We start from the raw sequence: 24,904 nt of genomic DNA on the forward strand, positions 1-24,904 counted from the left end.
AAGACCGATTGTAATTCATTTTGAATTAATTAGATTATGATTAAAATCGGATTACGTGGAAAACAAAAGGATTTGACTGAATTTTTTGAGGGGGATTTCCACACGATTAATAAATGATTTCAACATTCACATATCCAGATTGTGTGTGGTTGTGGATGTGTGGGCGTGTGTGTGTGTGGACGTGTTGGTCCCCACAAGAATAGTAAATAAAGAAAAATTTGACCAACTAGGGACATTTTGCTATGGGGTTAAGGTTAGAGTTAGATTTACATTAAGGGTTAGGAGCTAGGTTTATGGTTAGGAGCAAGGTTTAGGTTTTGGAGCTAGGGTAAGAGTTAGGGTTAGGGAAAATTTGGATTTTGAATTGGACTGAATTGTGTGTCCCCACAAGGTTAGCCATACAAGACTGTGTGTACTTGTGGGTGCATGTACTCATGGGGGTGGGGGTGTTTTTCTATTTGGCTATGAGAATTTTCTGTTTTACCAACCTTTTAATATTTCTTGTTTGGCAGATGCAGTGGGGCAAAAAAGTATTTAGTCAGCCACCAATTGTGCAAGTTCTCCCACTTAAAAAGATGAGAGGCCTGTAATTTTCATCATAGGTACACTTCAACTATGACAGACAAAATGAGAAAAAAAATCCAGAAAATCACATTGTAGGATTTTTAATGAATTTATTTGCAAATTATGGTGGAAAACAAGTATTTAGTCACCTACAAACAAGCAAGATTTCTGGCTCTCACAGACCTGTAACTTATTCTTTAAGAGGCTCCTCTGTCCTCCACTCGTTACCTGTATTAATGGCACCTGTTTGAACTTATTATCAGTATAAAAGACACCTGTCCACAACCTCAAACAGTCACACTCCAAACTCCACTATGGCCAAGACCAAAGAGCTGTCAAAGGACACCAGAAACAAAATTGGAAGACATACAAGAACACTGATCATCTCCCTCGATCTGGGGCTCCACGCAAGATCTCACCCCGTGGGGTCAAAATGATCACAAGAACGGTGAGCAAAAATCCCAGAACCACACGGGGGGACCTAGTGAATGACCTGCAGAGAGCTGGGACCAAAGTAACAAAGCCTACCATCAGTAACACACTACGCCGACAGGGACTCAAATCCTGCAGTGCCAGACGTGTCCCCCTGCTTAAGCCAGTACATGTCCAGGCCCGTCTGAAGTTTGCTAGAGAGCATTTGGATGATCCAGAAGAAGATTGGGAGAATGTCATATGGTCAGATGAAACCTAACTTTTTGGTAAAAACTCAACTCATCGTGTTTGGAGGACAAAGAATGCTGAGTTGCATCCAAAGAACACCATACCTACTGTGAAGCATGAGGGTGGAAACATCATGCTTTGGGGCTGTTTTTCTGCAAAGGGACCAGGACGACTGATCCGTGTAAAGGAAAGAATGAATGGGGCCATGTATCGTGAGATTTTGAGTGAAAACCTCCTTCCATCAGCAAGGGCATTGAAGTTGAAACGTGGCTGGGTCTTTCAGCATGACAATGATCCCAAACACACCGCCCGGGCAACGAAGGAGTGGCTTCATAAGAAGCATTTCAAGGTCCTAGATTGGCCTATCCAGTCTCCAGATGTCAACCCCATAGGAAATCTTTGGAGGGAGTTGAAAGTCCGTGTTGCCCAGCAACAGCCCCAAAACATCACTGCTCTAGAGGAGATCTGCATGGAGGAATGGGCCAAAATACCAGCAACAGTGTGTGAAAACCTTGTGAAGACTTACAGAAAACGTTTGACCTCTGTCATTGCCAACAAAGGGTATATAACAAATTATTGAGATAAACTTTGGTTATTGACCAAATACTTATTTTCCACCATAATTTGCAAATAAATTCATTAAAAATCCTACAATGTGATTTTCTCCTCATTTTGTCTGTCATAGTTGAAGTATTCCTATGATGAAAATTACAGGCCTCTCTCGTCTTTTTAAGTGGGAGAACTTGCACAATTGGTGGCTGACTAAATACTTTTTTGCCCCACTGTATATCATATTTCATAAATGTTTCATAAAATACTGATTTATCTTTTTGTATTTATGTTGACTTATTATTTTTCTAATCACTCTCTTAATACTGTCCTATAATGTGTATATATATCAAAGCCTACCCTGGTGTTTTTGTAGAAGTAAAAATAAGTCTAATTATTATACAGTTGAGGGAGAAATGACATTTGTAGTCTCATGCTAAGTGTGATTGAAAGTGTTTCTGACACACCTGTGAATGCATGTACACTGAGCTTTTCTTGGAGCTTCGTTAAGAAGAGGTTGTCAAATACATAGCCATATCATATTTTATCTATTTTCTTATTAGATGATATAAAAGTGAGAAGGGTTATGCCAGATAACCCCACAACAAGGACTACAGCCCAAAGGGTCACAACTCTGTTTCTGACAGTACGCTCTTCTCTGTAAGTGACAGATCGAAATGTACTGGGGGGAGGGTTGTCAAACTTATTTTTTTCTGCTTTGGAAAGGGTTGTGTTTTTTTTTTATTGGGCACAGGAGAGGTAGTGTGTTTTTTCCCCGGTTTACATTCGCTCTTCTGCTTGTATTTTTCCTATCAATAATGTCTTGACTTTTGATATTACCCTAATAAAGTTTATGTACCGGCATTCATTAGAAAGTGAGGACCAAGGAGCAGCGTGGTACGTGTTCATCTTGTTTATTTAACTGAACACTGAATGACCAAAACAACAAAGAGAACGACCGAAACAGTTCTGTCTGGTGCAGACACAAAAACAGAAAGCAACTTCCCACAACAACCCAGTGGGAAAAACGCTACCTAAGTATGGTTCTCAATCAGAGACAACGATAGACAGCTGCCTCTGATTGAGAACCACACCCGGCCAAACAACAAAGAAATCCAAAACATAGAAAATGAACATAGAATGCCCACCCTAGTCTCACCCTGGCCTAACCAAAATAGAGAATAAAAGCCTCTCTATGGCCAGGGCGTGACAGTTTAGAAACATTTGTGAAGGTGTGGTTATTATTAAAATGTAGCTACTGCAGGACTATGATATGAAGGCGGTGTGCCCCGGCGCACTGACTCAACACTTGAGGTGAGGAAGTCTGTTTCAGGTCTACCAGAGTTACTCCTATAATCCAACAATAAAATGCTTATCTTTATAGAAAAACATTTTGATAAAAACGTACGAGTTACCCTCCTTCTGTACTTCTATATTTGTATAGCAGACGCAGTAGCCATCTCACATAAAGAAATACATGACGGTGTCGTAGGATGCCACCGTCATACTGTATCTTTATATCTCTGGGGTTAGGCCTAAACTTCTCTTCCTTTTATATAGGCATTATATATAGTACCAGTCAAAAGTTTAGACACACCTACTCATTCAAGGGTTTTTTAAATTTTTTTTTTACTATTTTCTACATTGTAGAATAGTAGTGAAGATATCAAAACTATGAATAACACATAAGGAATCATGTAAGTAACCAAAAAAGTGTTAAACAAACAAAAATATATTTTATATTTGAGATTCTTTGAAGTAGCCACCCTTTGCCTTGACAGCTTTGCACACTCTTGGCATTCTCTCAACCAGCTTCATGAGGTAGTCACCTGGAATGCATTTCAATGAACAGGTATGCCTTGTTAAAAGTTAATTTGTGGAATTTCTTTCCTTCGTAATGCATTTGAGCCAATAAGTTGTGTTGCGACTGGGGTGGTATACAGAAGACAGTCCAATTTGGTAAAATAACAAGTTCATATTATGGCAAGAACAGCTCAAATAAGCAAAGAGAAATGACAGTCCATCATTACTTTAAGACATGGAGGTCAGTCAAGTGCAGTTGCAAAAACCATCAAGCGCTATGATGAAACTGGCTCTTATGAGGGCCGCCACAGGAAAGGTACACCCAGAGTTACCTCTGCTGCAGAGGATAAGTTTATCAGAGTTACCAGCTTCAGATTGCAGCCCAAATAAATGCTTCACAGAGTTCAAGTAACAGACACATATCAACTGTTCAGATGTGAATCAGGCCTTCATTGTCAAATTGCTGCAAAGAAACTACTACTAAAAGACACTAATAAGAAGAAGAGACATGCTTGCACCAAAAAAACACAAGCAATGAACATTAGATCAGTGGAAATCTGTCCTTTGGTCTCAGAGAGATTATTGGTTGGATTATTGGTTCCAACCGCAGTGTTTTTGTGAGACGCAGAGTAGGTGAACGGATGATCTCCGCATGTGTGGTTCCCACCGTGAAGCATGGAGGAGGTGTGATGGTGTGGCCATGCTTTGCTGGTGACACTGGGATTTATTTAGAATTCAAGGCACACTTAACCAGCATGGCTGCCATAGCATTCTGCAGTGATATGCCATCCCATCTGGTTTGCGCTTAGTGGGACTATCATTTGTTCTTCAACATGACAATGACCCAACCCATCTCCAGGCTGTGTAAGGGCTATTTGATCAAGAAGGAGAATGATGGAGTGCTGCATCAGATGACCTGGCCTCCACAATCACCCGACCTCAACCCAATTTTGATGGTTTGGGATAAGTTGGACCGCAGAGTGAAGGAAAATCAGCCAGCAAGTGCTCAGTATATGTGGGACCTGTCACATCTGCTCCTGCAACGCCCTCTACTGCTCATCCTGTGTCTCCTTGACCTGTCGCCACTACCCCAGTACTCCCTCTCTCTGTTTCTCTCTCTGTCTGTGTGATTATGTGGGCAGAGACATGTATGCTGGAGTCAGCGTAGATCCCCACCAGCTGCCACCTGTTCCATAATCAAGACCTCTAGAAATACTCAACCTTGTCACTTCCACGCTGCCAGATCGAAATCTCTGCTCATTCTGCCCGCTCTGACTCTGGTCCCTGTCTCCAGTCCCACGTCTCCTCATCCTGATACTCTCTCCTGGATTCCCCACTCTACTACTCCCTTGGATTCCCCTCAGGACCTGCTTACCCTGTCTCAACCCCCCTCGCTCCAGCCTCAGCCTTCGCACCTGGTTTCCAGCAACCCGCCCGAGCTTCCCTTGACTTGCACTCCATCTCACCGTGTGTCAATAAATACCTTGGTTACTTCATCCCAGTCTCCTCATCTGAGTCTGCTCTTGGGTTCCCCTGTTCCACTCCGCATAACAGTAACTCCTTCAAGACTGTTGGAAAAGCATTCCAGGTGAAGCTGGTTGAGAGAATGCCAAGAGTGTGCAAAGCTGTCATCAAGGCAAAGGGTGGCTACTTTGAAGAATCTCAAATATAAAATATATTTAGATTTTTCAACACTTTTTTTGGTTACTACATTGGTTACCATATGTGTTATTTTATAGTTTCGATGTCTTCACTATTATTCTACATAGTAAAACATAAAGAAAAACCCTTGAATGAGTAGGTGTGTCCAAACCTTTGACTGGTACTGTATAACTCATACAGTGGACACCTACAGTGCCTTGCGAAAGTATTCAGCCCCCTTGAACTTTGCGACCCTTTGCCACATTTCAGGCTTCAAACATAAAGATATAAAACTGTATTTTTTTTGTGAAGAATCAACAACAAGTGGGACACAATCATGAAGTGGAACGACATTTATTGGATATTTCAAACTTTTTTAACAAATCAAAAACTGAAAAATTGGGCGTGCAAAATTATTCAGCCCCCTTAAGTTAATACTTTGTAGCGCCACCTTTTGCTGCGATTACAGCTGTAAGTCGCTTAGGGTATGTCTCTATCAGTTTTGCACATCGAGAGACTGACATTTTTCCCATTCCTCCTTGCAAAACAGCTTGAGCTCAGTGAGGTTGGATGGAGAGCATTTGTGAACAGCAGTTTTCAGTTCTTTCCACAGATTCTCGATTGGATTCAGGTCTGGACTTTGACTTGGCCATTCTAACACCTGGATATGTTTATTATTGAACCATTCCATTGTAGATTTTGCTTTATGTTTTGGATCATTGTCTTGTTGGAAGACAAATCTCCGCCCCAGTCTCAGGTCTTTTGCAGACTCCATCAGACCATTCTTCCAGAATGGTCCTGTATTTGGCTCCATCCATCTTCCCTGTCCCTGCTGAAGAAAAGCAGGCCCAAACCATGATGCTGCCACCACCATGTTTGACAGTGGGGATGGTGATGAGCTGTGTTGCTTTTACGCCAAACATAACGTTTTGCATTGTTGCCAAACAGTTCAATTTTGGTTTCATCTGACCAGAGCACCTTCTTCCACATGTTTGGTGTGTCTCCCAGGTGGCTTGTGGCAAACTTTAAACAACACTTTTTATGGATATCTTTAAGAAATGGCTTTCTTCTTGCCACTCTTCCATAAAGGCCAGATTTGTGCAATATATGACTGATTGTTGTCCTATGGACAGAGTCTCCCACCTCAGCTGTAGATCTCTGCAGTTCATCCAGAGTGATCATGGGCCTCTTGGCTGCATCTCTGATCAGTCTTCTCCTTGTATGAGCTGAAAGTTTAGAGGGACGGCCAGGTCTTGGTAGATTTGCAGTGGCCTGATCCTCCTTCCATTTCAATATTATCGCTTGCACAGTGCTCCTTGGGATGTTTAAAGCTTGGTAAATCTTTTTGTATCCAAATCCGGCTTTAAACTTCTTCACAACAGTATCTCGGACCTGCCTGGTGTGTTCCTTGTTCTTCATGATGCTCTCTGCGCTTTTAACGGACCTCTGAGACTATCACAGTGCAAGTGCATTTATACGGAGACTTGATTACACACAGGTGGATTGTATTTATCATCATTAGTCATTTAGGTCAACATTGGATCATTCAGAGATCCTCACTGAACTTCTGGAGAGAGTTTGCTGCACTGAAAGTAAAGGGGCTGAATAATTTTGCACGCCCAATTTTTCAGTTTTTGATTTGTTAAAAAAGTTTGAAATATCCAATAAATGTCGTTCCACTTCATGATTGTGTCCCACTTGTTGTTGATTCTTCACAAAAAAATACAATTTTATATCTTTATGTTTGAAGCCTGAAATGTGGCAAAAGGTCGCAAAGTTCAAGGGGGCCGAATACTTTCGCAAGGCACTGTAAGCCTATAGGCCTTTGCATACAATGCCCTGATACATTTAGTGCTCAAATATCTGACAGCTGAACCGTGAGGTGGACATTTATTACTTTAAGAAAGTAGCCAAAAAATACAATAAAAACAGGCTACAAAGTTTTGTATATGGTACACATTGAAACACAAATAATAGTGTTTTTGTAATTTGTTAAAGCCATGTAAATGTAGCTCATTTAGCCAACATCACTGATTTATTGATGGAGCTGGATGCGCCAGGTTGGATCTGAATGCATATGGATGTGCGTAGAATTTCTCAAATGTCCGGTAAAGTTAAATCTTCCCTGTCATGTTGTCCGGCGCCAAATTTCGCTAAAGGAAACTCTGAAGTGGCATATTGCTTTTCATAAAGATTTTAGAATATTCACATGAAAATGTGTCTCCAATTGGATGGAATGTAGTGAGGTGTGTACTGGCGGCAGAGAAGTCAGGCGCAGGAGAGCAGAAACTGATTTACAACGGTGTCGTTTAATATCCATAAACCACCGTCAACAGAACAATACATAAAATGGGTCAAACAAAACCCGGTAATACCAGCATACCGTGCACAAGCACTACAAGAAACAATTACGGACAAGGACATGGGGGGGAACAGAGGGTTAAAAACACAACATGTAATTGATGGAATTGGAACCAGGTGTGATGGAAGACAAGACAAAACCAATGGAAAATGAGAAGTGGATCAGCGATGGCTAGAAGGTCGGTGACCTCGACCGCAGAACGCCGCCTGATCAAGGAGAGGGACCAACTTCTGCAGAAGTCGTGACATGGAAACCAAGCTGTAGACACCCTAAAGACTGACACGTGCATTAGTCTAGTGTCACTTTGAACATGCCTGCACATCATGGTTCACTAGCAGCCCCAAACATCTAAATAATAAGTTACCAGCCCAACAAGCTTGTAAGAATTGTACTTAAACTCCCCCCTCAAACTTATCTGGAGGTTAAGCATATTTTTGTCTACAGTGCATTGTTGTGTCTGTATCTATGTAATTGTATTTATGTTAAAAATAGGGACCACTGGAAAAAAATCCCTGAGTTCATTGTGCAATCCCGGTACCTTAAAAGTATTTGTGTATATATATTTTTTTCTTTCGGACCAATAAAATCAATCAATCAATCAATCCGAACTGTGCAGTGGCCAATTGGTGAATGGAAAGAGAGATCTGTTACGAAACACAAATGTTTAATAACATTTGAAGATTGTCAAACCAAGCCAAGATGTATTTTCTGTTTGTTGAGATTTACATTTATTGTGGTGTTGAAAATGCTAACCATGATATTGCTCCCATCTTCCCATTCATCCATTCATATACATCATGAATGTTGGGATGGGCCATTGACATGCATGGAACACATCAGCACCATCAATTATTAAAGAATGGAGTTTGCATGTATGACACGTCTGATGCTGCACTGAATTCCCCAACTGCATAACCACAAACACGTGGAGATAATCACATAATTGCATAATTAAACTCTTCTCATCAGCATGGCCTTATTTCTATTACAGCATATCGGATGACTGTCATTCATATTCCATTCACCCAGTTCAATGTAACATCGATAGTTTCAGGCTACTACATGATACTAAAACTTTCCCTATACCCATCATGAGGTTGCTACAACCTAGCCTATGAATGAAAGTTTACAATGTAGGTGTACACAGGTAGAGAGAAAATCTTTATGTGACGAACAGTGACACATTCAAAACTCCCTTGCACACTCTTGCCCGCATCTAGCTGATCTAGGGTGTAATAATTAGTCCAACAGTTTCTATTGGACAAATCCAGGTATGTTTATCCCTGTTTCGTTCTGTTTGCTTCTGTTTAAGAAACGTTTTACAACAGAATTGGTGGAAGGACTACACCCCTGATCACATGGTAACACAGTTCACTTCATAACAGCCACGTTGTATTCCTTCTCGCATCTATGCGATCCCCTCCTCTCACCTTTTCCCTTCGTTTGTGGACTTCAGCTGTATGTGTATAGGCGAAAAAAACTTTCCAAGCAAAACCATATCATAACCGTCACACAGCCTACATAGTTTTCATCATATTAGCTAAAGTAACGTCATAGTCAACATAGCTAATAGAACTAACACGTTAGTGAACCCGCTACAATCATACAGTAATGTTACAGTGTACAGTTAGTAAGCAGTTCAATAAGCAGCTTAGCAGTTACACTGGCAGGCCCAGGTGGCAATACATTTGTAAAACCAAAAGCTTACCTTGATTTGGAAGATTTCCAGTGTTGTGTTGGATAGTCATAGCCAGCTAGCTACCATAGTATCCCTCTGTTTGAGCCGAGTCTTTGAGTAGGCTAAACTAGCTAGCTAGCTGCATTTGTTTGCTAAGTAGGTAAAGTGACAGCGAAAATAAATGACAAAATATAGTTCTCTCTCTCTCTTGCTTCTCCTTCATTTTTGAAGAAATGAATTTGTTGTTAACTGTTCAACTATTGTCTTTCTCTCTCTGAGTCAACTACTCACCACATTGCATGCACTGCAGTACTAGCTAGCTGTATCATATGCTTTCAGTACTAGATTCATTCTCTAATCCTTTGACTGGGTGGACAACACCTCCAGAAGTAGTCATAATTACTGTGTAAGTCTATGGAAGGGGTGAGAACCATGAGCCTCCTAGGTTTTGTGTTGAAGTCAATTTACCCAGAGGATGGAAGCTAGCTGTCCTCCGGCCATATCATGGTGCAGCCCTAGAGAGTGGTGCTGTTGAGGCTAATGTAGACCTTCATTGCAAAACAGTGTGTTTTAATCAATTATTTGGTGACGTGAAAATATTTAGTATAGTTTTATCTGAAAAGGATACCTTTTTAAATGTTTCACTACTTTTATGAAATTGACTACAGAGGATGGTCCCCTTCCTCCTCTGAGGATCCTCCACTGGTGGAGATAGTCTTCTGTGATGCATGCTGTATTTTTCATCCACACATGACACCGCCCTGACAATATTATACGATGGGAGTGGCCATGTGACGTGTGTAGCTATGATTCATTTCCTGCTTGACAGCTGACTTGACAGGAACAATCAATTTCAGCACACATTTCATATTGCCAATATAAAGTGGTGTGAAATATTTACAAGCAAAGTAGTCATATTAGTAGGCTTGTGAAAAGTCCATACAATTGTTTTCACATTCAGAGCTAATCACTATAAACGATAATCAGTATTTTTAAATGTTTTATTTCACCTTTATTTCACCAGGTAGACTAGTTGAGAACAAGTTCTCATTTGCAACTGCGACCTGGCTTAGATAAAGCAAAGCAGTTCGACACATACAAGAACACAGAGTTACACATGGAATTAACAAACACACAATCAATAATCAATAATACAGTAGAAAAATCTATATACAGCATGTGTAAATGAGGTAGGATAAGAGCGGTAAGGCAATAAAAAGGCCATGGTGGAGAAGTAATTACAATATAGCAATTAAACACTGGAATGGTAGAATGTGCAGAAGATGAATGTGCAAGTAAAGATACTGGGGTGCAAAGGAACAAGATAAATAAATAAAGTATGGGGATGAGGTAGATTGGATGGGCTATTTACAGATGAGCTATGTACAGGTGCAGTGATCTGTGAGCTGCTCTGACAGCTGGTGCTTAAAGCTAGTGAGGGAGGTAAGAGTCTCCATCTTTAGTGATTTTTGCAGTTCTTTCCAGTCATTGGCAGCAGAGAACTGGAAGGAGAGGCGGCCAAAGGAAGAATTGGCTTTGGGGGTGACCAGTGAGCTATACCTGCTGGAGTGCGTGCTACGGGTGGGTGCTGCTATGATGACCCGTGAGCTGAGACAAGGCGGGGCTTTACCTAGCAGAGACTTGTAGATGACCTGGAGCCAGTGGGTTTGGCGACGAGTATGAAGCGAGGGTCAGCCAACGAGAGCATACAGGTCGCAGTGGTGGGTAGTATATGGGGCTTTGGTGACAAAACAGATGGCACTGTGATAGACTGCATCCAATTTGTTGAGTATCGGAGGCTATTTTGTAAATGACATCGCCGAAGTCGAGGATCGGTAGGATGGTCAGTTTTACGAGGGTATGTTTGGCAGCATGACTGAAGGATACTTTGTTGCGAAATAGGAAGCGGATTTAATTTTTGATTGGAGATGTTTAATGTGAGTCTGGAATGATAGTTTACAGTCTAACCAGACACCTAGGATTTGTAGTTGTCCACATATTCTAAGTCAGAACCGTCCAGAGTAGTGATGCTGGACGGGCAGGCAGGTACGAGCAGCGATCAGTTGAAGAGCGTGCATTTAGTTTTACTTGTATTTAAGAGCAATTGGAGGCCACGGAAGGAGAGTTGTATGGCATTGAAGCTTGCCTGGAGGGTTGTTAACACAGTGTCCAAAGAAGGCCCAGAAGTATACAGAATGGTGTTGTCTGCGTATAGGTGGATCAAATAATCACCAGCCAGCCGCAAGAGCGACATCATTGATGTATACAGAGAAAAGAGTCGGCCCAAGAATTGAACCCTGTGGCACCCCCATAGACACTGCCAGAGGTCCGGACAACATGCCCTCCGATTTGACACACTGAACTCTATCAGAGAAGTAATTGGTGAACCAGGCGAGGCAGTCATTTGAGAAACCAAGGATGTTGAGTCTGCCAATAAGAATGTTGTGATTGACAGAGTCGAAAGCCTTAGTCAGGTCGATGAATACGGCTGCACAGTAATGTCTCTTATCGATGGTGGTTATGATACCGTTTAGGACCTTGAGCGTGGCTGAGGTGCACCCATGACCAGCTCTGAAACCAGATTGTATAGCGGAGAAGGTGCGGTGGGATTCAAAATGGTCAGTGATCTGTTTGTTGACTTGGCTTTCGAAGACCTTAGAAAGGCAGGGTAAAATAGATATAGGTCAGTAGCAGTTTGGGTCTAGAGTGTCTCCCCCTTTGAAGAGGGGGATGATCGCGGCATTTTTCCAATCGATGGGAATCTCAGACGATACGAAAGAGAGGTTGAACAGGCTAGTTAATAGGGGTTGCAACAATTTCGGCAGATAATTTTATTAATATGACTATCCACTGTATGTCTAACTGCTATGTTCAATGAAAAAGCTCAATATTTATAGATTTCCAGTTTTCGAATCAAAGGCAGACAATATTATATTGTGTATGTGTAACAGTATAACTTTAGACCGTCCCCTCGCCCATACCCGGGCGCGAACCAGGGACCCTCTGCACACATCAACAACAGTCACCCTGGAAGCATCGTTACCCATCGCTCCACAAAAGCCGCGGCCCTTGCAGAGCAAGGGGAACTTCTACTTCAAGGTCTCAGAGCAAGTGACGTCACTGATTGAAACGCTATTTAGAGCGCACCGCTAACTAAGCTAGCCGTTTCACATCCGTTACATATGTTGTCAGAAACTGCGATTTATTTGGATTTTATCACCATGGTTTACCCAAGTTCCCCATTATATAATAATCTGAACTGTTTATGATGTTGTACTTGGCACCAACGTAATCCCTGACCATAAAAACATAGCTGTAGACATCACCTTTTCTGTGGTGTCATGTTTGGTTCAGCAGATATGAAGAAAAATGCATTTTCCAGCTATGGCGGAATAGCAAAATGGCCGTCAGAGCTGCCAGGGGGGGCGTTTTTTCGGTTGTACATGGCAAAATTGTTAACATCCTTTTCACGTATAGCCTGGACTAAAACACATATATACCCCCCCCCCCCCCCCAGACCCATACATAAAGGCAACAAAATGCCTGTTCCATGTTGGGGCAGAGAGGGAGAGAAACCAAAGCCCTTGAGGTGGGAGGTGGCTGGATTGGCCCTTGATCTCCTCCTTGGTGAGTCCAGTAGTGAGTACTGAATCTGTACTGCAACAATTTCTCACAGCTGAACCCAGTCAGAGAGAAAAGAAAGGGAAATGGGATACCTAATCAGTTGCACAAATCAATGCATTCAACCGAAATGTGTCTTCTGCATTTAATCCAACCCCAGAGACAGAGAGAACAATATGGAGAAGGACAGATAAAGAGAGAAAGATAGAGAAAATGAGAGAGGGAGAGAGTGAAAGAGAGATAAAGAAAGGAAGAGAGAGCTTATGCAAAATCTTCCTCCTTCAGATGTGGCTAGCATTATCAATCCATGTGGCTTGTCAATTAGTCACTATGACTCTATAGGACCACAGCTTCCTGTTCGTTCATTCACGTGTGGATTCATTGACACTTGATGTAATGATGGGTGGGGACCGGTGGTATGAAAACCAAGGTTGTTGATTACAAACGCAACATATTTCACCATTGTTTCTGTCTGATTCTGCATCTTTACAGTACTCTATTCACGTTTTATAATTAAATGGAAGCTGAAAAGATTGTCCGTGGTTGGGGCGTTCACTGTATTGGTTTAATACACAGCTAAGTCACATGATTAAGCTACCTTCCTCTTCTCTGTCCACGTGTTTCGTGTTGTGTGTGTGACAGGTGTGTGCATTGTTAACTGAAATCCAGTGATGCTTGAAACTAGAATAAAACCCAATTTTATGCTCTTATATCAAGGGATGAGCAAATACCCTGCTTATTCTTCAGTTGCAGCAACAGACTGTACACATGAAAGGGCACCATTTTACACTACTGTCTATACATGAAAGGGCACCATTTTACACTACTGCCTCTTCATGAAAGGGCACCATTTTACACTACTGCCTCTTCATGAAAGGGCACCATTTTACACTACTGCCTCTTCATGAAAGGGCACCATTTTACACTACTGCCTCTTCATGAAAGGGCACAATTTTACACTACTGTCTATACATGAAACGGCACCATTTTACATTACTGCCTCTTCATGAAAGGGCACCATTTTACACTACTGTCTATACATGAAACGGCACCATTTTACATTACTGCCTCTTCATGAAAGGGCACCATTTTACACTACTGTCTATACATGAAACGGCACCATTTTACATTACTGCCTCTTCATGAAAGGGCACCATTTTACACTACTGTGACCTACAGTATATTTGTTTCATTAAACCCAGCGTTAAATATGTTTTGATGAGGCAGAATTGACACATTTCGATTGGCAGCTACCTCAAAGAGAGAAGGAAACACTGGATTTTAACACTGAATATGGTTTGAATCATTGAAATTCAATTTGAGCAGGGACCTTCTCTCTATGAACAAGCATAGAGTAAACTTAGAGTACTACAGTCCAGCCACCACTTTACAAACATCAGATCAGAATGGTAAACTACCCCTGTGCATATACCCATCAATTCCACTGGAAGTAACTTACATCTATGCCTCTTAGAATAGTACCCAAGTACAGGAATGCATGATGCTCCAATTAATACCCTGTCCTCCACTGAATACAGTCATCATCATCATGCCAAAGAGTGGTTCCATGTCCAATAATATGACTACTGTTGCCAGATAAACAGTTGTGGCAGGGTTATATTGGCGTGTGTTGACTGAGAGCAGGCCTGTGGTTTAATATATGTCAAATAGAGCCTGGTACACATCTGACATACTCTGACACAGTCAATGACTCAAATGTAAATGTGGGAAATCTCTGGGGCTTTCTGGAGCTGTCACTTTTCCTCAACAACTAAATGTTTTCCCTCTCCCACCAGCTCTGTAGCATAAATAGGTCAGGTGAGTGCTGTGAACGTGTCTTCCTTGTCTTCCCTATGTATGTTTATGTTCAATGTACAGTAAGAGGTATAGGACCACATATGTTTAGCTCATGGTTTCATGGATATGCAATAGGTTGTTTATTGTGAATGGTATTGTATGAGAATGCATACAACAACCACAATGCATTGAGTACTAGTGTGAATATCCTCATGACCTTAAAATAATAGTTAGGTTAAATATACATTTATCAAACGTTGTCTAAGCATCTATCGGAGTCCAACACGTGAATGCGTACACACAGCAGTGTTCTAGAATATTGGACCGTTGGCTTTCATACTTTTCAAATTCTCAGCGCTGCTAGAGCAATTTCTCCAACCCTCACCCCATTCAAATGGATGGCTGATGAGTACGTGGAGCCGCGTTGCTTGTGAATTTGGGGAGTTGCACATTCGGGCTGTGCATCGCCTGAGGACGTTGGTCTCAGAGCCGCATTGCTATGTCTGCCAAACATATTTATTTTGACAAACTGTTCCTTTAATAAGCAGGTGCTAACTCCAGTCCATGAGTGCCCCCAACAGTACATATTGTTGATGTGGCCCCGGAAATGCACACCTGATTCTACTTGTTAACTAATCATTGATCCCTTGACAAGTTGAATGTGGTGTTTTTGTCCGCGCTACAACAAAAATGTGTGCTGTTGCCTCGAGGACCAGAGTTTGGAGACACTGCTGTAGAGCGTATTCCACATTCTCCATTTATATCAACCTGCACTCAGGGGTAGACGTAACATTGTAAATGAAAATCCAGGACACTCAAATTAGTATTACATACCATACCAAATGTAACATTCATTTATGGATGTCCATCATCCATTTCAAATGATATGTTACAAATTCCAATTCATGATATGTTACGAATTTGTAATAGGTATGATATGTTACAAATTACAATTACATTAGCTAGGTGGCTAACATTAGCTAGGCTAGGGGTTAGGTTTAGGGGTTAAGGTTAGGGTTAAGGATTGGTTTATGGTTAGGAATTAGGTTAAAGGGTTAAGGTTAGGGAAGGGTTAGCTAACATGTTAAGTAGTTGAAAAGTAGCTGAAAAGTAGTAAGTAGTTGTAAAGTGGCTAATTAGCTAAAATCCATGATGAGATTCGAACGCGCAGCCATTGGGTTGCTAGACGTTAAAAGCCCAACCAACCACCCTCCTTTCATTTTTGCCTTCAGTAATCTTCTGTCTTATGTAACCAAACCAAACGTAACATATCATGCTAATTTGAGTGTCCCCTCTTTCTTCCCTCTTTCTTTCTCTTTCCCTCTCCCTCTATTTCTTGTTCTCTAGTACAAACAAGTGGAGCAGTACATGTCTTTCCACAAACTGCCGGCTGACTTCCGACAGAAAATCCATGACTACTATGAACACAGATACCAGGGCAAGATGTTTGATGAGGAGAGCATCCTGGAGGAGCTTAATGAACCACTGCGGGAGGTAAAACAACCAAACACACCATTAAAAACCCTGACAAGGTCTTACACTTAAAGGAACAAAGGAACTGAAAAACAATGTCTCTGCCCCAGATGTCTTTTGCAAACATGCCCACTGAGAACTTCTGAAGTTCTGAACCACTTCTTTAAAATCACAATAAAAACCATAACAAGGAGTACCAGTACCAGGTCAATGTGCAGGTGTATGAGGTAGCTGAGGTAATTGAGGTAATACAGTATTTACATGTGGGTAGGGATAAAAGTGACTAGGCCATCAGGATATATAATAAACAGAGTAGCAGCAGCGTGAGTGAAAGTGTGTCTGTGTACGTGGTGGTGTGTGTTGGAGTGTCAGTGTAGTATGTGTGTGGGTAGAGTCTAGTAGGTGTGCAAGAGCCAGTGAAAGGGGGTCAGTGCAAAACCATCAAAATAAATGAAGAAGTTATAAAGGTGGTCAATTTAAACTGTCTGGGTGGCCATTTGATTGATTGATTGTTCAGCAGTCTTATGGCTTGGGGGTGGAAGCTGTTCAGGTTCCTTTTGGTCCAAGACTTAGCGCTCCGGTACTGCTTGCCGTGCGGTAGCAGAGAGAACAGTCTATGACTTGGGTGGCTAGAGTCTTTGACAATTTTTAGGGCCTTCCTGACACCGCCTGTTATAGAGGTCCTGGATGTCAGGAAGCTTGGCCTCAGTGATGTACTGGGTCGTACGCACTACCCTCTGTAGCACCTTCAGTCGGATGCCGAGCAGTTGCCATACCAAGCGCGGGTGCAGCTGTATAACTTTTTGAGGATCTGAGGACCCATGCCAAATCTTTTCAGCCTCCTAAGAGGGAAGAGGCATTGTCGGGCACTCGTCACGACTGTGTTTGTATGTGTGTGGACGATGATAAATCCTTAGTGATGTGGACACAGAGGAACTTGAAGCTCTCAACCCGCTCCACTGCAGCCCCGTTGATGTGAATTGGGGCGTGTTCGGCCCTCCGTTTCCTATAGTCCACAATAAGCTCATGGTGATTTTAGGCTTGTGTGATGCTGCTCGGCCCATTTCCTGAAACTCCCGACGAACAGTTCTTATGCTGACATTGCTTCCTGAAGCTCCCGGCGCTTCAGCACTCGGCGGTCTCGTTCTGTGAGCTTGTGTGTCCTACCACTTCGCGGCTGAGCTGTTGTTGCTCCTAGATGTTTCCACTTCAGAATAAAAGCACCTGCAGTTGACCGGGGCAACTCTAGCAGGACAGTAATTTTACGAACTAACTTGTTGTAAAGTTGTCATCCTGTGACGGTGCCACGTTGAAAGTCAGCTCTTCAGTAAAGCCATTCTACTGCCAATGTTTTCCTATGGAGATTGCATGGGTGTGTGCTCAATTTTATACACCTGTCAACAACGAATGTGGCTGAAATCGCCCGAATCCACTCATTTGAAGGGGTGTCCACATCATTTTGTGTATGTAGTGTATGTTAGTCTTAGACTTAACAATTCAAATTCAGTTACATTAATTATATTTTCCCTCAGGAAATTGTCAACTTCAACTGCCGTAAGCTGGTGGCATCCATGCCCCTGTTTGCCAATGCCGACCCCAACTTTGTGACAGCCATGTTGACCAAGCTCCGCTTCGAGGTCTTCCAGCCCGGAGATTACATCATCAGGGAGGGCACCATCGGCAAGAAGATGTACTTCATCCAACATGGTGTGACCAGCGTGCTGACCAAAGGAACTATGGGCATGAAGCTTTCTGATGGATCCTACTTTGGAGGTATATATAATATTTTATGTGAAGGAATACTTGGGAACAGCTTTTTTTAAATAAAAATGACTTGGAGCTGATTTCCTGGTGTTTTTACATTCTTTTATGTCCAACAATACAATTTATTTTATTTTATTAAAAAATAAAACCACCTGTGGCCCACCAGTTGGGGAACCCTGCCCTAAATCCTATGATCCAAACCACCAATGTCTCAACTATGTTAATATAAAAATTGTAGCAGGCAAGATAATAAAATAAAAACACCCTGACATTTGACTTATTCTCACTAGTCTTTTCGCCCTGCAGACAGTTTTGTCCCCATTTCCCATGCAGTCTGTCCTCTTCCCTGCCTGTTTTCAGATGCATTGCTGCTGTTGATCCACAAAAAAAGCACAACTTTTCCCAATGTGTCTGGGCCATGGTCTGGGGGCATTCTTCACATCCGGCTCCTCTTCAGAAGAGCAGAGTTCAGTTCAGTGGTGCTGTGGGTTGGGCTGTGAGGTGCCAGGAGCAAGGGCGGATGCTGAGGGAGAGAGATCTACAGCAGCACCCACGGCTCATAAATAACAGCTAATTAGTCCACAGAACACCAATGACAGAGCAATTAGGAATGTCAACCGTCGACGTTCAAAGCCAAGCCATTATATTTTATGCCACCAGGAGGCCAACCCTTTTCTACATGGCATGGGCTAGGCACAAACTTGAATCAGAATGTCTGTTGGATTTGTGGTGGCATTTGCCGATTCATCTGCTATTATTTACAATTAATAATATTACTGGAGAAGATACCGTATTTTGGCCATGTTGTTGTAGTATGATGAGGCCATATGGAAAGAAGGTAGAAACTAGGTACTGTAATAGTTGCCCTGAGATAAATGAAATGTGGGCATAAGGGAAACGACATGGCCCATATTTGCCGTAATTTGTTATTAAAGGAGGAAATACCGGAGTGGGTAAATGGGTGTAGTAGAGTCAGAATCACATCCCAGCATTGTGTTCTGCTGCTTGCCTCTGCAGCACTCGGTACAGCAGAGAGAACGGAATCTCATTAATCTTGTGAAGAACTGTAAATCCCCCATCAGATAGCGGAGAGACACAGGGCCGCGCTGACACCCAAGGTCACACTTTAATACCCTGTGAATAAGGAGCCATTTTGAGAGTGGGAGGGGAGCTGGGGTGGAGAGGGTTTGTCACTGCGGCTTACTGACAAGATTATTATGTAAATGTATAACTCATGAATGGAACATCCCTTTGTTGCTCTTTAATGGTATGTGGGCCTCTGTCCAGCCGGCAGTAGCTGATCTTTTACTTGACTGCGCTTCTTGTTAAATCCTATTTTTCCATTGTCCCCGGGGGGTTGCCTACCACTGTAAAAGCTGATATGTAGAGTGGAGCCAGTGCAGTTCCCCCATGCATACAGTAAATACTCCCCCCCCCCCCCTTTACTGAGAGCCAGAGGATACCCTTCACACGCGACAGCAGAGCGAGGGGGGAGAAGGCAGCAGAGTAAAAAGAGCATATGGTTGTCAAGACAACCCTCAGTCACAGGCCAGAGAAGGAAGGGTAACACCTGAATGTAATGAACCTTGGCTCTACTACGTATCCTGTAGCTCCCTCCATACACTAAGTAGTCTCAGCAGGGTCTTTGGTTTAAATGCCTTTCTCCTCTCTGTATTCATGCTCTGTATCCTGTCTGTAAATGACCTATGTCCACATGTGATACATTGATACTGTAGGATTGTGTGTGCATTGTATTTGAATCATAGTGTAGCAGTGTTTTATAAGATAGAAATAAGAAGAATAACGAGTGTGACATGTCCAAGGGAACTTTGCCATGGGGACCATGACATTCGAATGGCTCATGTTTCTTTGACATGTTTTCTGTAGCTGAGTTACAGTAATGATGCTCCCTCTGGCCGTGTAGTAATTGTGTCTGTCTCTGATCGTCCTGTCTTTCTCTCTCTCCCTCAGAGATCTGTCTGTTGACCCGAGGCAGACGGACGGCCAGTGTGCGGGCGGACACGTACTGCCGTCTCTACTCCCTGTCTGTGGATAACTTCAATGAGGTGCTGGAGGAGTACCCCATGATGAGACGAGCCTTCGAGACTGTGGCCATCGACCGACTGGACCGGATAGGTGAGACCAGCCCACCCACTGACCAGTAAATAAGCCACTGACCCATACAGGATTAGCTATGCGCGTAGTTGAGGCATTTTGTCATTCACAGAATCAGCAGAACAAAAACAGACATACTGTATTCTATCAATGGAACCTACTGTAACTATGCCACTAATCATTTCTCTTTGACTTCCCTGGTTCCTTTGATTTAGATGCAGCTGGTGTATCTTCAGCATATGATTTTCACAAGATATGATTATTATCTCAAAATGACTGTGTGTGCCGTCCTCCCCTGGGTTTACTGTAAATGTGCTCTCAAGAGGAGTGAAGCTCATTTGTGAAAGGGACTGCTCAGCACACTGTCTAAACAGCTTCCTTATGCTCTCCTCTTCTGTGTGGAAGGGAGGAAGTTACCGTATTCTCTCTTGGTTGCTGCGTTACCTCCAGTGTTGCTACGCTGTCAGTCACTCAGCTATCATCAGAAAGCACCTGGTTAGTGAATTCCGAGCTTTGAGTGTAAACATATAAATTATTAAACAGTGAAGGCAAGGTCAATGTGATGCTGATGTCACCGCTCAGTGACGTGCAGGGGCCCTGCATCCACCACCTGCCAGCGGTTGCCATAGCAGCCAGATTCCACATCAAGTACGAGACATTCGGTTTCACACATTCAGATGAGATTGAGTTGTCTTTGATCTTTGACAACAGATTAATACCTAACCTGAATAGAGCATAGGGGAGCAAGAAAGGTTTAATATTCTGTTTAACCCATTCATGTCTGTAACAGAAATGTAAAATGTATTTTAGTACACTTGTTCTCTGAGCTTACTGATGGACGAATCTGAAGACATCTTTTAAATCAGCCAAAGCATTTGTCTACAATGTGAGTTGTTGATATTGTACTATATTTTGTCTCCAGAGACATGGGGTTACTGTTTTTACACATTTCATGAATCACGTCATGTGAATGAATACATGTTTAAATGATTCGATCTTTAAAAAAATGTTGGTATATAGATTGTCCAGAACAATATATACAGTGCATTCGGAAAGTATTCAGACCACTTGACTTTTTCCACATTTTACAGCCTGACACTAAAATTGATTAAATCATTTTTTCCCCCCTCATCATCTATACACAATACCCCATAATGACAACACAAAAACAGTTTTTAGAAATGTCTGCAAATGTATAAACCCCCCCCCTGAAATATCACCTTTACATAAATATTCAGACCCTTTACTCAGTACTTTGCTGAAGCACCTTTGCCAGCGATTACACCCTTGAGTCTTCTTGGGTATGATGCTGCCAGCTTACCACACCTGTATTTGGGGAGTTTCTCCCATTCTTCTCTGCAGATCCTCTTAAGATCTGTCAGGTTGGATGGGGAGCTGCACAGCTATTTTCAGGTCTCTCCAGAGATGTTTGATCAGGTTCAATTTCGGGCTTTGGCTGGGCCACTCAAGTACTTGTCCCAAAGCCACTCTTGCGTTGTCTTGGCTGTGTGCTTAGGGTCATTGTCTTGTTGGATGGTGAACCTTCGCCCCAGTCTGAGGTCCTGAGCACTCTGGAGCAGGTTTTCATCATGGATCTCTCTGTACTTTTCTCCATTCATCTTTCCCTCAATCCTGACAAGTCTCCCAGTCCCTGCCGCTGAAAAGCATCCTCACAGCAAGATGCTGCCGCCACCATGCTTTACCTGTAGGGATGGTGCCAGGTTTCCTCCAGACGTGACACTTGGCATTCAGGCCAAAGAGTTCAAACTTGGTTTCATCAGACCAAATAATCTTGTTTCTCAAGGTCTGAGAGTCTTTAGGTGCCTTTTGGCAAACTCCAAGCAGGCTGTCATATGCCTTTTACTGAGGATTGGCTTTTGTCTGGCCACTACCATAAAGGCCTGATTGGTGGAGTGCTGTGGAGATGATTGTCCTTCTGGAAGGTTCTCACATCTCCACAGAGGAACTCTGTAACTCTTTCAGTGTGACCATCGTGTTCTTGGTCACCTCCCTGACCATGGCCCTTCTCCCCCAATTGCTCAGTTTGGCTGGATGGCCAGCTCTAGGAAGAATCTTTGTGCTTCCAAACTGCTTCCATTTAAGAATGATGGAGGCCACTGTGTTCTTGGGGACCTTCAATGCTTCAGAAATGTTTTGGTACCCTTCCCCAGATCTGTGCCTCGACACAATCCTGCCTCGGAGCTCTACGGACAATTCCTTCAACCTCATGGCTTGGTTTTTGCTCTGACGTGTACTGTCAACTGTGGGACCTTATACAGACAGGTGTGTGCCTTTCCAAATCATGTTCAATCAATTGAATTTACCACAGGTGGACTCCAATCAAGTTGTAGAAACATCTCAAGGATGATCAATGGAAACAGGATGCACCTGAGCTCAATTTTGAATCTCGTAGCAAAGGGTCTGAATACTTATGTAAATAAGGTATTTCTGTTTTTATTTTGTTAACATTTGCAAAAAATTCAAAAAAATTGCTTACGCTTTGTCATTATGGGGTATTGTGTGTAGATTGGTGAGGAAATTGTTTTATTTTAGAATAAGGCTGTAACGTAACAAAATGTGGAAAAAGGAAATGGGTCTGAATATTCTCCGAATGCACTGAGTATACCAAGCATTAGGAACACCTTCAGAACAGCCAATCCAAACACGCTCTCTTATACACACACACCGCTAGAGTACATAAGGAAATCCAGTGCAAGTCAATGGAGACTACAGAGTGAGTCATTTTACAGCAATTTCCTTAACTCAATATTAGGAAGGTTTTACAGAACATATATTGTGTTGCCTTCAATTCATTGGGGCATGGACTCTACAAGGTGTCGAAAGCATTCCACAGGGATGCTGGCCCATGTTGGCTCCAATGCTTCCACAGTTGTCAAGTTGGCTGGATGTCCTTTGGGTGGTGTACAATTCTTGATACAAACTCAGCAGAGTTGCTGTTCTTGACACAAACTGGTGCGCCTACTACCATCCCCCGTTCAAAGGCACTTAAATCTTTTGTCTTGCCCGTTCACCCTCTGAATGGCTCACATAAACAATCCATGTCTCAATTGTATCAAAACTTCAGAATCCTTCTTTAACCCGTCTCCTCCCCTTCATCTACGCTGATTGAAGTGGATTTGACAGGGGACATCAATAAAGGATCATAGCTTTTACCTGTGTTTTTAATGCTTTGTACACTCAGTATATACAAAACAAATATCTAAACAAATCCACACACACACACTCTCTCTCACATACACATACATATCTCTCTCTCTCAGGTCTTAAGAATTGTTGGTATGTGTGTATATATACAGTGCCTTGCGAAAGTATTCGGCCCCCTTGAACTTTGCGACCTTTTGCCACATTTCAGGCTTCAAACATGAAGATATAAAACTGTATTTTTTTGTGAAGAATCAACAACAAGTGGGACACAATCATGAAGTGGAACGACATTTATTGGATATTTCAAACTTTTTTAACAAATCAAAAACGGAAAAATTGGGCGTGCAAAACTATTCAGCCCCTTTACTTTCAGTGCAGCAAACTCTCTCCAGAAGTTCAGTGAGGATCTCTGAATGATCCAATGTTGACCTAAATGGCTAATGATGATAAATACAATCCACCTGTGTGTAATCAAGTCTCCGTATAAATGCACCTGCACTGTGATAGTCTCAGAGGTCCGTTAAAAGCGCAAAGAGCATCATGAAGAACAAGGAACACACCAGGCAGGTCCGAGATACTGTTGTGAAGAAGTTTAAAGCCGGATTTGGATGCAAAAATATTTCCCAAGCTTTAAACATCCCAAGGAGCACTGTGCAAGCGATAATATTGAAATGGAAGGAGTATCAGACCACTGCAAATCTACCAAGACCTGGCCGTCCCTCTAAACTTTCAGCTCATACAAGGAGAAGACTGATCAGAGATGCAGCCAAGAGGCCCATGATCACTCTGGATGAACTGCAGAGATCTACAGCTGAGGTGGGAGACTCTGTCCATAGGACAACAATCAGTCGTATATTGCACAAATCTGGCCTTTATGGAAGAGTGGCAAGAAAGCCATTTCTTAAAGATATCCATAAAAAGTGTTGTTTAAAGTTTGCCACAAGCCACCTGGGAGACACACCAAACATGTGGAAGAAGGTGCTCTGGTCAGATGAAACCAAAATTGAACTTTTTGGCAACAATGCAAAACGTTATGTTTGGCGTAAAAGCAACACAGCTGAACACACCATCCCCACTGTCAAATATGGTGGTGGCAGCATCATGGTTTGGGCCTGCTTTTCTTCAGCAGGGACAGGGAAGATGGTTAAAATTGATGGGAAGATGGATGGAGCCAAATACAGGACCATTCTGGAAGAAAACCTGATGGAGTCTGCAAAAGACCTGAGACTGGGACGGAGATTTGTCTTCCAACAAGACAATGATCCAAAACATAAAGCAAAATCTACAATGGAATGGTTCAAAAATAAACATATCCAGGTGTTAGAATGGCCAAGTCAAAGTCCAGACCTGAATCCAATCGAGAATCTGTGGAAAGACCTGAAAACTGCTGTTCACAAATGCTCTCCATCCAACCTCACTGAGCTCGAGCTGTTTTGCAAGGAGGAATGGGAAAACATTTCAGTCTCTCGATGTGCAAAACTGATAGAGACATACCCCAAGCGACTTACAGCTGTAATCGCAGCAAAAGGTGGCGCTACAAAGTATTAACTTAAGGGGGCTGAATAATTTTGCACGGCCAATTTTTCAGTTTTTGATTTGTTAAAAAAGTTTGAAATATCCAATAAATGTCGTTCCACTTCATGATTGTGTCCCACTTGTTGTTGATTCTTCACAAAAAAATACAGTTTGCATTCATACCAAACATAATTTGA

At 42.4% G+C, this 24,904-nt stretch overlaps 1 protein-coding gene across 2 annotated transcripts in view; it reads left to right on the forward strand.

The window, feature by feature from the left end:
* hcn2 (hyperpolarization activated cyclic nucleotide-gated potassium channel 2) overlaps window positions 1-24,904 on the forward strand; it is a 71,312-nt gene that overhangs the window by 34,914 nt on the left and 11,494 nt on the right. The window contains exons 5-7 of one of the 2 annotated variants that reach the window (XM_021601253.3): window positions 16,023-16,169; window positions 17,681-17,921; window positions 19,884-20,048. In XM_021601253.3, coding sequence (XP_021456928.3) covers window positions 16,023-16,169; window positions 17,681-17,921; window positions 19,884-20,048 — 553 coding nt within the window. 2 annotated transcript variants of the gene reach the window in all.

This window comes from Oncorhynchus mykiss, chromosome 5 (assembly GCF_057628025.1).
Source record: "Oncorhynchus mykiss isolate SJ-2025 chromosome 5, ASM5762802v1, whole genome shotgun sequence".
Lineage (NCBI taxonomy): Eukaryota > Metazoa > Chordata > Actinopteri > Salmoniformes > Salmonidae > Oncorhynchus > Oncorhynchus mykiss.